The sequence below is a fragment of the Topomyia yanbarensis genome, chromosome 1, assembly GCF_030247195.1.
Source record: "Topomyia yanbarensis strain Yona2022 chromosome 1, ASM3024719v1, whole genome shotgun sequence".
In the NCBI taxonomy this organism is placed as follows: Eukaryota; Metazoa; Arthropoda; class Insecta; order Diptera; family Culicidae; genus Topomyia; species Topomyia yanbarensis.
In genome coordinates, this window is record NC_080670.1 from 9,099,844 (window position 1) to 9,113,306 (window position 13,463).

Below are 13,463 nucleotides of genomic sequence, written 5' to 3' on the forward strand. Positions count from 1 at the left end.
GCCTTCATTGCTTACAACAAGACAGGCATGACTAACCCACGTGAAATGCCTCGTGCTTGCATTCTTGCAAATAAGGCTATTGACGCGTGTCTCATATCGGAGCTCACAACTCGCGATATCTGTGTTGTCACAGTTACATTGACTGTCGGAAACGTAGACAAAAAATATATATATTGTTCAGCATACCTACCGCATAACGAATCATCTCCTTCTGATGATTTCAAAAGCGTTGTATCATATTGTAGCAGAAATGGGCTTCCGCTCATTATCGGCAGTGATGCGAATGCTCATCACATCATTTGGGGCAGCTCAGACATCAATCTGAGAGGCTCTGAACTGATGGAGTACATAAGTAGTACAAATCTCCATATTCTGAATGTGGGAAACCGACCAACTTTTGCGAGGTCTGGGAGGGAGGAGGTGTTAGACATAACACTTTGCTCTGATAGAATTTTGCATGAACTGGGAAATTGGCAGGTTCCAAATGAAACTGAACCGTCTCTATCCGATCATAAATATATATTTTTCGAGCATTTTGATGTCACCTTCAATGTGGTGACATATCGTAATCCTAAGTCTACAAACTGGGACCTCTTTTTGGAAAACTTAGCGACTAAATTTCATGGATATTTTCCAACAATTAGTCAACTAGACGACTTAGATGACGTCGTGGATACGACAAACTCATTCATATTAGCATCCTACGAAGAAGCTTGTCCACTTCGTACTGTTAAATCGACTAGGGGAACCCCTTGGTGGAGGGCTGAGCTTGATAGAATGAAGAAAGTTATGAGAAGAGCTTGGAACCAGCGTCAGCGTGATGACTCCAGGGCTTTCAGGTCAGCTCGTAGTGCATATAAGAAATGTCTTAGATCTGCAGAACGGGCTGGCTGGCAAAGCCTATGCACTAATGTCTCTAGTCTGAACGAGGCTAGCAGATTAAATAAAATTCTCTCCAAATCGAATGATTTTCAGATGAACTCCTTGAAAACCAGAGATGGTGTTTATGTGACAGACGAAAAAGATGTTCTTAATTGTCTCTTCGACACACACTTTCCAGGTTGTATCGATCCGGAGTTGATCAATGTTCACAGATCTAATTCTGGTGATTCGGACTCGTGGGCGCTAGCACGCACATTGGTTTCCACTGAATCGGTCAAGTGGGCAGTTGACAGCTTTGCTGCATACAAATCACCCGGAAAAGATGGAATACTTCCCGTGCTACTGCAAAAGGGATTTGATATTCTTAAACATGTCTTGAAAAAGATTTTGCTTTCCAGTCTTGCTACCGGGTATATCCCGAAAGCATGGCGAGAAATAACTTAGATTTATTCCCAAAGGGGGGCGCTCAAGCTATGAAGAAGCCAAGAGTTTTAGGCCTATCAGCTTAAGTTCTTTTCTTCTGAAAGCTTTGGAACGGATAATCGATCATCACATCAGGAACGTTAGTTTAGTTGAATATCCTCTGCACAAAATGCAACATGCATATCAGTGTGGGAAATCCACGATCACTCTGCTTCACGATGTTGTTTACAACATTGAGAAAGCCTTCTCGCTCAAGCAATCTAGCTTGGGTGTATTCCTAGATATTGAGGGTGCTTTTGACAATGTGTCCTTCCAGTCTATTCTGGAAGCGACGCGCGGTCATGGGATACCTGCATGTATCTCAGGTTGGATAAACGCAATGCTTAGTAACCGCATACTTTGCTCGTCACTGCGACAGGCTGAGATACGGAAGTTGAGTATTTGCGGTTGTCCTCAGGGCGGCGTTCTGTCACCTTTGTTATGGAACTTAGTAGCTGACGGCTTGTTGAAGAAGCTCAATGAGCTTGGATTTCCAACCTACGGGTTTGCTGACGATTACCAAATACTAATTACTGGATTTTGCATCGGAACAATCTTTGACTTGATGCAACAGGCATTAAGAGCTGTCGAACAGTGGTGTCGACAAGTTAAACTATCAGTTAACCCAAGCAAAACTTCAATGGTTCTTTTCACGAAGAAGCGAATAACAACCGGGGTTCGTCCCTTGCAGTTCTTTGATTCTGAGCTGCTGTGTGCAGATCAAGTCAAATACGTTGGAGTCATATTGGATTCCAAACTGAATTGGTCTGCTCACATTGAGTTCAGAGTCAAGAAAGCGTGCATGGCCTTCGGGCAGTGCAGACGAACTTTTGGAAAGACCTGGGGTCTCAAACCTAAATACATCTATTGGATTTACACGACAATTGTACGTCCAATACTGTCATACGGATGCCTTGTGTGGTGGCAGAGGGGAGAGGTGGTGACAGTCCAGTCAAAGCTAAACCATCTGCAAAGAATGGCGCTCATGGCGTTGACTGGTGCTTTCACCACGACTCCGACTGCTGCTCTTGAGGCACTTCTAAATATCAAACCATTACACATACACTTAAAACAAGAAGCACTATCATGTGCATACAGACTGCAGGTTACTGGGCTTTGGAACAGTAATCATGTTGATCTTGCTACCAGTCATACACGATTGTGGTCACAAATGGTTACATGGGGTGAAGATATTCTTGCTCCCAGCGATATTACACTCACTTGTAGTTTTCCTTACAGGACATTCCATGTTAAGATTCCCTCTCGAGAGGAGTGGTTGTCTGGCTTTATGGAAAGACAACAACAAACGCAAGTGGTTTGTTACACTGACGGTTCTCTGATGGAGGGACGTGCTGGTGCTGGTGTCTACTGTCGTGAAATGAGACTGGAACAATCTCACTCACTAGGTAGATACTGTACTGTATTCCAAGCAGAAATCTTTGCGATTATGTGCGGGGTGCAATCGGCCCTTCAACTGAGTTTGTCCGGCAGAGTTATAAACTTCTGCTCCGATAGTCAGGCTGCAATCAAGGCCCTTAGCTCAGACAAATCCCGGTCCAAGCTAGTGATCGCGTGCCGAACCCAAATCGAAGAACTAAGCATTGTCAACACTATCTACCTTGTCTGGGTGCCCGGACATTGCGGTATTACTGGAAATGAATGGGCTGACGAATTGGCCAGGGCAGGTTCAGCGATTGACTTCGTTGGTCCTGAGCCCGCGCTGCCAATTTCGACAAGTTGGATAAGGGAAAAAATACGGTCCTGGGCTTCGTCCGAGCACCGCAATTATTGGAGAAATCTACAAACGTGTCGCCAAACAAAGGCGTTTCTAGAACAACCATGCCCAGTGGTTTCGAAAAATCTCTTACATTTTTCGAAGCTCCACTGCGGCATGCTGACCAGGGCTTTAACCGGCCACTGCAAACTCAATTATCACATGGCAACTATTCAGCGCGCTGAGTCTTTTTCATGTGATCTTTGTGAATCCGACTACGGAACTTCATATCATCTGATATGCAACTGCCCAGCGCTAGCGCAATTGCGATTACGAGTCTTCAGCCGTCCTTATATAGACGAAACCATGTTTGGTCGACTGAAACTCAGAGACATACTAAAGTTTCTTATCCAATGTGGTAAAGAGCTTTAGGCTTATTCGCAGGCAAGTTGAACTACTTGTGAGTTTAATTTACCTGTTGTTTATTTTTTGTTTTGTGCTGTTTTTCCCACCCTTCCAAGTCTACTTCCCCACACCTCCTTGTCCTTTCCTTCCGCTCAGGAAATGATGAAAACACACGGCAAGGCACAAATCCCCGACTATGTACGGGGAACGTGCCATTTGAGCCAATATATTCTGATTCCTGATTCCTGAAATGGGTTTTGGAACTCAGAGCTAAATGATTCGCGGTAATTTGCCACTGGGGAATATCTGAGTGACGTTCGGGGGTTAATGGTTTAAGTACGCAGTGCCGGACCTGAACGATGTATTTAATGGAGAGTATGACGGAAAACATAAGAAAAGTCGGGAGCTAAATGGTTCAATCGTCGTCATTTCGTGGATCGAGACTCTTACTGAATTGTGGAAAACTCGTGAGGAAAAAAAAGGTACTATGAAAGTACGAAGTAATACTTTGATGTTACGTGAAGGAAAACGACAGAAGAAGAATAAGGAGTAATTTTAGTGGTTATGCACTGTAACCGTAACCGACAACTGGGTAGTGGACAGTGCAGGGATAACGACAATCTAAATGATGGGTGGATTCCCTGTCCAAGAGATAACACACGGATGCTACGTAATCGCTAAAATCAATGGTGTATTCGTACGTAGCTGCAATGCTCCCCGAAAGTGGACACCAGATGCTGGATACACCAATCGACTCGTTAGTCGGACGAACGCCGTTTGTTATAGGGGGAGACTTTAACGCATGGGTCGTTGCGTGGGGTAGCAGGCAGACCAATGCAAGAATTGAACGAGTTTGAATTGCATTCCCTGTAACTGTTTGGGCCCTATCCTCACAGTCACGACACCGAGTGACTAGAAGGAAATTTCTTTCTAGTTACCAGGCAAAAGTGAGCATAAATCAAGTAAAGTATTTAAAAAAAATGAAGATTATATTATAGGCCGACAGTAACCATAACCATAACCTGAAATCTCAGCAAACAATGCCTAGTGAGGTCCCAACTGTGTAGATATAGGATGAATTAAAGAGCCTAGAATAACAAAGACGCCATCTTTGTTCAGTGAAAACAATGTAAATAGTAAGCAAGCCTCACGTAACTTGTCCGTTTGATTCTTGTATAAAGATATTCGCTGCGATTTAGGTTTGTAGAGTTTTTTACCCATTTAGAATACAGTTTTATGCACATCAGTTTATGTGTGCGTGGAAAAGAAGCTGAGCGACTCTTAGAGCAAAAGTAAAAACAAACTCTGCACAGCTTCTCAAAGACTTCCATATTTTATTTCTTTAAATAGGTTTTTGAAGTCTCTGACTGCGGGTTGGGAAAAGGCGTCTTTCTGTTCCAGCGAAGGCAGAAAGTAGTCGAAAGTAGTCCCATCCACTAAACCTGTCGAGGGACTGGTTTAGTGGATGGGAGCAAAATGAGCTCAAATAGTAAAAACGCTCTCGAATAAATTTAATTTATATATACGAGTTAATTAATTTAAATCAGTTGTTGAGAATATAAAATTCAAATATTCGACTCTTTTCAGGTTTGCTTCGGGTTTTTGTAAGTGTGCCGAATTCTTCTGTGTTTATTTTTCAGCTTCTTTGTGGAAATACATGCAAACGGAATTACCGTGTGTAATTTCTTAACTCATCTGACCGCAGTGTTAGCTTGCTCGCGGGGTGATGTATTTTACTAGTTCCATTAACTATCATGCAAACATGTCCGCCTATCGAACACATGTTGTTGTCACTGTTCTGTTGTCATATATTAAATGAGTTTTCTTTCTTTCTGTCCTTTTTTGCAGTGACGTTTGTAGAAGGATCATCAGCTGCCGTGAATGGTGAGTAAATATTTTAATTTAAAATAATTGGAATCGAATTAGAAAAGAAAACGGTTTGCACACTTTATGTTAGTACAACAATTAAGTGTGGAAACGATTCACAAATGCTAAATGCGTAAATGCTGCTGTTCGCATCTCCAATTATTGTCAAATTGATTGTCAAAGTAAACGTGAAATTTTGGCATTCAAATGCTTATTAGTTGGACAATTGTCTAACTAGCGGAGGCCCAATTAAAAAGCGACCCTGTTAAGTGACCAACCAGCGAATCCGACTGTATGTATTGGTCAACAGTCTGCTGTAGTTCAGATCTGGGAAGGGATCTGTGGATAGATGTTTTCTTTTTTTCTGTTCATTTTATCGTTCGTCTAGCATAGCCTCTCTTGTTTGATTTCGGTTTTGAAAACTGTATTGCTAGAATCCACGAAACACGGGATTATCTGCTTTCAAAAGGTCCGTTATAATTATCTCGAAATCACTCACACATTGCTGATGTTTCTATGACAATTGACATTAAAAAATAACCAGATTTTTGGGACTATCAATGACTGAATTTGAAGATTTATTTATTTTATTGAAAGTTCAACCACAAACTAACAGGCATAAAACTATTGGCAGATTTTCCCAAAAAAAATATCAATTCGTAAATTTTCCCAGTACACCTTTTATACACAGTCTCAAACACTCGTTTGCTAGCGGATAATCGCTCAAGCTGGGGAGCAACTTTTCATTTGTCTATCTATCCTCCATATACTTGTGTGTATGTTAGTGGCGCCATCATCGCAAATGCGATCATAGTCCTAACAAAAAATGTATTTAAAATTACTGTTAAAAAAGGGGGAAGCATTCTTTTCGAGTGTTACGTATGTGATTAAACTTGGGATGGTCTCTTTTGATTTTGAAGATCTATGGTAATCCTCAAAAATGTCAATTTTCAAACTGTTTGATTGGTTCATCCTAGATAGAAATGTTGATTTTCCGTATTTGAAATCGTGAGTAAAATCGCTGTGATTTTAAATTTTTTTATCCCTGGGTATCAAGCTACGTTTATTTTGGAGTTACTTGATATCTGAATTAATTCAGATATCTCCTAAGTTCTTATTTTCGAAATGCTCTTAATTTCGCCAAGTTGTGTTCCTCGGTTTGAAACTACTAGTTAAAGGAAATACATTTTTACTCAAAAATTCTCCCCATAGTACCCTCAATTTTATGGTGGAGTCGAAATACTAACTTAATTTTTCTTTTAGTTTGTTCAGTATTCTTAACAATTTTATCATGCCAAAAATATACGCTTGAACAAAGTCTTAAATTTTTGGAATATTCAATCAAAAGTTTACTTTCGTGGCCAACTTTCTGCAATTAGCTTCCAAAAATTCATCTTTTCAGAAGATGATGCTCAGTTTTTTGCACTGATTTTGACAAACAAGCACTTGTTGGAAAGGTTATCTATCTAGCAAACATTTTTTCAATGTTTTTTGCCTGGCTAAATATTTTTCAAGCTAAATCCAATAAGGCAGAGGTAGTTTTTTACTATTCCAGGTTAAATAAAACAATGTACACGCCAAGAAAATGAACTTTTATTTAAAGAGTATGAATACTGCAGATTATTTGAAAATTAATAACACAAACAATCCATTAACCTCATTCTGGTAAGAAAATGAGGAAGTGAATAATGATGTGAAAAATCATGATACCGCGGAAATGTTAAAGAAACTTACTTTTTCAACTACTGTGTCTTATTTTGTACTTGCGAATGATTTCTCTGGTATCTTCGTCGTCGCCAGAGTGTGGAATGGAAGTTGTGCATTCTGGCTCACGTGATTGCTTAGCTGCGGGACAAACCACTTTTGCGCTTCAGAGATTTTTTTGGATTCTCTTTCCTTCTCTTTTTTCACACATGTTTTTTCGATTATCTTGTTCGGAATGGGCTCGGGTTGTGGCGACTAATCGATTTCTTAGTCAAAACCAGGTTGTTGAAGTGAGGTGTTACGAGGACAACAAATTTTCTCCCAAGTTTCTCAGTTATCGTCCAGTTGAAATATGCACGATTTATGTATATTTGAATATTCGGGAACTTCGCGTACACGCGCACCAAACAGGACAGTCATTGAAATTTGGTTTTTATGGAAGTGTTTGAATAATTTAATTGCCGTATAATTTTAAAAAACATCTTCAAACCAAACTCTGCACAGTAGGCCTGGTCGTTTTTTATATTTGCGACATAATACTCATAATATGCTTCAAATATTAATGTTGACAAGAAAAACACTAAAGAATATCTGCAGTGTTTTCCAATCACTGGCTGCGTGAGGGTTAGAATAGAATAGAAACATGTTTTTTTCGATTATCTAGTTGAACAATGCCATAAATTATATTGTTAACACTCGCGAAATATCCGACGCGTTTTCATTGATGACGAGCACTTTTCTTTCACACGAGCACGTAATGCTTCAATGGAACCTTGAATTGTTTACAGGCTGATCGAATACAAATTTACATTATAGTAGTCCCAAATGGCTGCCCTATCGTGCGCGGCTTTCAATTTAAATGTTTGCATTTCCTTAACTTAGCCTTTGAATAATGTCGTACTTCTCGCATCAAATCATCCCATATTCTCTTTATAAAGCTTAAACGTTTCTCGCAACGTTGGTATTTTAACGAATTTTGTTAGAGAATCTAAATTTTAACTTTAAAATATTGACAATTTTAATGGATACTTTTTCAATAATTTAATGCTTAACAAAGAAATACTGGAAAAGTAGCCACCTTTGAAAACGAAAAAAGCAGTTTTTTTAACACCATTGGCAAAATCTTTATACAAATCCATCATTTATATTATTCTAACAATGCCTGGAATGCATTGATTAAGACGGTGACCAGCTATTTTCGTCCGCGTCCTTATCATCTATTTTTATTAGGTGATTCATCAACTATTTTGTTTCGTTCTCACTTTATTGCAAATAAGTAGTATTTTGTTGCAAAATTGTGCATCTTTTCGTATTATTATTGGAATGAATCCACTGGGTATTTAATGTGTGTGTATAAGTATGGTCTTGTCTGAGTGGAAGGATGACTACAATTATGTCACGAAAAGGATCGAAAACCAATTGCGGTTTTTGCGGTAAAAGGTGAAAAAATTAGGAGTTTCTTCTTTATTACTTGCATCTTTTGCATTTTCTGGTTTTGGTACATTGTTGTTTTAAGTCACTAATTTAGTTTTTTCTTGCTTCCATGTCGCAAAAAGCGACAAGAAAGAGGACTTTATACTTCGTCTTCTGCATCTTTTAGACTTTCTAGTTTTTTGCATAAAATAGTAAATCATTCTGATCATTCCACTAGAAAGAGAAGCAAGTAGGATTATCACAATTAGATATGAAATTTGTGTTAATCGTACCACTCCTTTCTAGTAGTTGGGGTAATAATAAAGCAAAGTTTTCATTTCAGTTTATTTTGCATCGCTCTAATTTTTTCATATCCTTTTCGCGAAAATTATTTTTAGCTCAGTAGCCCCAGTTTGTTTTTTGCTCTTATTGTTTTTCCATACGAATTTTTTCGTTCTGCTATTTTATCATATGTAAAAATACTATTTAACTTTAGTAAAATTTTAAACATTACGATAATAAAAGTATTTTAACCATCTAATGAGCCTCCTGTTGGCTGGGTGCCCAGGGACTCCTTAAGTCTTGAATATCGCAAGAACGCCAACACAATTTCGAATCCTTATCGTTTCGTTACAAACAATCTGCCTCCTCCCGTGACACTTCTGGAGTGCGTATTAGTCTAAACGGTCGCTAGTAAAAGCACGTGTCGGACTAACATTACTTTCCTTTCCTGTTGCGATCTACGTGCGGGCCTGGCCGGCGCACAGTGGCTGGAGGCTGGCCAAAACCTCAAAAATTTATTTTTGAAATATTGATATTTTATATTTTTCCTGAATTTCATGTATTGAATGATATATATTCAAAATTTTATGAATATTAGATAAGAACACGATTTTTAACATGAGTGTAAACGTAGCAAAGTCCGGACTTTTTAATGATTTTCACTTCCGAAACCACCATTGCTCTGTTCACTTCAAATGCATATTGCTCTTTTGATTTTGGTCCGATTTTAGCACAACCTGTTTCATTGTGTAGAGGAACGAAAGAACTTGGTTGGTGAATAAAATACATTTGGTAAATTTACTTGGAGCTATGACTTTTTAGTTCAAATATGAATAAGTTCAATGACACTGTATGGAAAAATGCATTTAATATTTTTCGACTTTTGACATCAAAAATGAGCTCAGCACCTCAAAATTAGCTTAAATTGTGATTTTCAGCCAAATTAGGTAACATTTGAGGTTTTGTCCGACTTTTGTTTGAAGACCCGCCACTGTGCGGCGCCGGTATTGAACAATAAACAACTTGGGATTTACAGGGGTTGTACATTGAAGCATGATTAGTTACACATCTATAGATTCTCGGCGCAATTTTAGCTAGTCCTGATCAATAATGGAGTATCACCCAGGGGTGGTCGCACAAGCTCAATGTATCGAAGACATTGATCAACTTTCATGAAGATTGTGTAAAGAGTAGTGAAAACAAAACTTTTCTTTTTCGTTTTCGAAGATGGCCGCTTTTTGAGGGTTTCTCAGTTGAATTTTAACATATGCGATCGACAACCCTTATGTGTGTGTGAAATGACATTGGTTGCTAAATTGGAATTCCAAATGAAACATGGCGTCTTTTTGTTATTCTAGTCGAAACCAATCTAAATTGACATTTTTGATCCGTTTTCGTTGATATTTTGAGCTTTAAGTAAGGTCTTTAATTTTCCACTTGTAATTGAAACTGCCCTGGCAGCATCGTTACGGCGAAAATTAATCGGACTAAACATAATAATTACATTTCTCTGGATTATACTGTTAATATCTGTTCTTGTTCAAATGAGCCATAAGCCAAATTTGTACACGCCAAATGTTATACTAATTTATCCGAATAGCAAAAATTATAAAAATTCTGAATGCGAAAAGTCCGTTCCAGTTATTTTTTTCACGAATCCTGTAATTTGTATCATACAGAATTTGGATCAAAAAGTTCGGATGAATTCGGACCATAGCCAGAAGAAGAAAGCCATATATTTTTGAGCGGGGCCTTTCCCTCTTAATTTAGAGTTCCTCTACCTCATTGACTCTAAGCTATACACTAAACGTTGTACTGCTCTCTACTTTCGCAATGATGCCTAACTTGTCACAAACATAGCGATAAATATGTACACAATCTACAAAACAACGCCAAACAAAACACACACACACACACAACATTATCCACAGGGTCTATCATCTATTAATGAACGATACGAACAATGTGTCTGTGTGTGCGTGTTTGTGTGAAGAAAGAGAAAAGGAAATGAGAGATGATTACATAGCGCGGAGCAGGAGACGAAGACAGGCAGAGCTTCAAACAGTCCGTTAGCAGGAATCGCTCACTCCTATTGTTCGGTGTCTGTCTGTAAACAGTATGAACTCGCGCAGCGCCTACTAGTTTAAGGGAAAAGCTCCACCCGACGCGGATACGTGCACACCTACACAAGCACAAACACACGCGCGCGCTCTCGCACGTAGTTTCACGATGCGCGTATTTCCTACCGCATCAAGGTAGCTGTGGGCCAACTGTGTTTTGCTGTTGTTTTATTTTTGAGTTAGTGTTGGAAGAATTGTGTTGGTATTAGTTGAGCGTTCTGTTCTAGGTGTACAATTTAAAGGCAATCGAAAAAGAGATATATTTACACAGGAAAAAAAGACAAACGCGGATGAATATTTGTACAGTTTTTTTTTTATGTTTCGTTGTGATGGCCAATTGGATGGACTACGAAATAGAAAAGTTTGTTGCGAAAAAGTTTCATTCAGCAGTTTCAGCAAAATGCACATGGACTTGATACAAAATACGAAGACGGTTGTTGTTGTTGTTTTGCATGAGAGCGCTTAACAGTGTAAGCTTGCATCTGTTCTGTGATGGGTTGAGCGTGTGTGTTTATGTGAGGGTAGGTGTCGAATGGAAGGCAAAAACTGGGTGGGCGAGGGTGTTGGCTACAACAAAAAAAAACACAAAACTTGAGCGTTTTTTCAAAACGTCATATCTGCAATGAGTTACTCTCTTTGTTTACTTTCTCTTCTGTTAATAATTCGGTCACTTTAACATTTATCCCTCAACTCTTTGCATAATATGCTAGTTAAAACCACCGTCTTTCGATCTGTACTGTAAAAGAAGTGAAAAGTGTTATAATGACGCCGTAAAAATCGAAAGAGAAAGTAAACAAAGAGAGTAACTCATTGCAGATATGACGTTTTGAAAAACCGCTCAAGAAATGAGAGAGTGATGCGATGACAAGGGAGTGGCGATTCCTGCAAGATAAATGAAAATTAGGATTGACATGCCAAAGTGCTTCCACGTAGAAGTTCTTAGCATGACTTTATGATTTGACGCATGCTAAGTCCACTTCTATATGAGGACTTTAGTGATATGCGATTTGGTATGTTTTGAAAGAATGAACAGAAAAATTATAACGATTCTAACACTATCAACGGTTTACGTTCAACACTAGTCACCGGATATAACAAATAATGGCTAGTGAAAAATTGAAATGCCGTGCGTGACTGACAATTTTGGCTGGCGGAATGAGCTGCATTCGCTAGGAAAACACAATGATTAATCGATCAAAAGAAGAAAACAAAACGAAACACACAACGTCTAGACTTGCAGTTGGACGCTTGCTAGCAGGAAGTCAGAGATTACGTTACCTGAAGTACCCACGTGACCGGTGCCATGCTGAGGCTGTGGCCAGATCTGCAGCAGATATTTAAGCACTGCAATTGGTTGTGCGTGATCGATCTCTTCGTTGGGACCGGCGCTAGATGAGTGCAGCATCAACGGAGGACCCATAACAGTAGCTAAGGCCTGGGCAGACATCTTGTTGCGTTCCGCAGCTGAAACCACCAGCGATAGGTGATCCAACAGGAAAACCAGTGTCGCCTGCGAATGCGTTGGTTGTAACATGAGCTAAATATCCGTAAAATATTCTGTGGTTCACTTACCCGATTTGCCCTTGGTAAACAATCCAAAATACTGAGCATCAACTTGGCATTACCTTCTGGGTCATCCGGCAAGCAAACACCTGTTGAAAGAATCGTCGATGAGATTAGTAATCCAATCTTACTCTGGAGGACAACACTACCTAGCGCATCTACCGTCATCTGGAACAAACACTTGGTAAACAATGGCTCCGGAAGCTCACGTAGATAGTCTTTTAGAACACCAGTAATTACGTTGATATCTGGCACGTGATCCGGTGTCAGCTCAACTGCTCGACTATTCCGCTCGAAGGCTTCCCTGAAAGAATAGAACATTTACTGTCGTCTCGTAAAAGCTGAACAACCTAAACACAAACCTTAGCAAACGCTTCTTGGTAGCCGAGCCGCACAGCCGATACAGACCGATAATGTCCAGGCCGCGCCGTTCAACTTCCTCTACGCAGCGACGCAGAATGATAGGAACTGGAGCACTTCCGGGAGCACCCTTGGATTCACGCGTCACCACCGTTTCCAAATCAGCTCCGAACAATGCCGGAACACTGGTTCGTAAACTGGGCAATCCTCGACGTCGATACAACTGGAATGGGTCAGTATGCCGCAGGCGCAAATAGATCGTACCTCGAGGTTCCACCTGGTGAAAAAAACCGTAGAAAATATCACCCGAAAATAGTTGTCCAACAAAAAAACTCACCTTCAGCGCCAACTGGTGAATCGGTGATTGTCGGAGCAAGGTGGTGAGCGATAGTGCACCCCGATAGCACAACTTATGCCGATGCTGCGGATCCCATGAATAAACCAGAACATCCAACTGTTTGTTACACACCAGATCCAGCTCGAATGACTCATCCCAATCAAACTGCAAATCACCGGAACGGACCACTGTACGAGCTTTATGAATTCGGTCGCATTCCAGCACGCAGTACAGATCCCGTATCATCGGTTGCTGAGTTTGTGTTGTTTCGGACATGGCTCGTAGGCCACGACCCGCCAGCAAATGAATCCACAACATTCCGGACATTCCGATGGCGTCCACCACTACAAAAGAA

General features: G+C 39.9%; 1 protein-coding gene across 13 annotated transcripts in view; it reads right to left on the reverse strand.

Annotated features, from left to right (window-relative positions):
- Positions 1-13,463, reverse strand: part of LOC131676810 (rho GTPase-activating protein 100F) — a 126,295-nt gene that overhangs the window by 18,934 nt on the left and 93,898 nt on the right. For 11 of the 13 annotated variants that reach the window (XM_058956145.1, XM_058956144.1, XM_058956142.1 and 8 more), the window contains 5 exons: positions 13,109-13,452; positions 12,774-13,048; positions 12,558-12,715; positions 12,421-12,500; positions 12,127-12,358 (listed from right to left, as the gene is read on the reverse strand). In XM_058956145.1, coding sequence (XP_058812128.1) covers positions 12,127-12,358; positions 12,421-12,500; positions 12,558-12,715; positions 12,774-13,048; positions 13,109-13,452 — 1,089 coding nt within the window. The remainder of the gene's footprint in view (positions 1-12,126; positions 12,359-12,420; positions 12,501-12,557; positions 12,716-12,773; positions 13,049-13,108; positions 13,453-13,463) is intronic. The other 2 variants (XM_058956147.1, XM_058956150.1) reach the window with 1 other exon arrangement.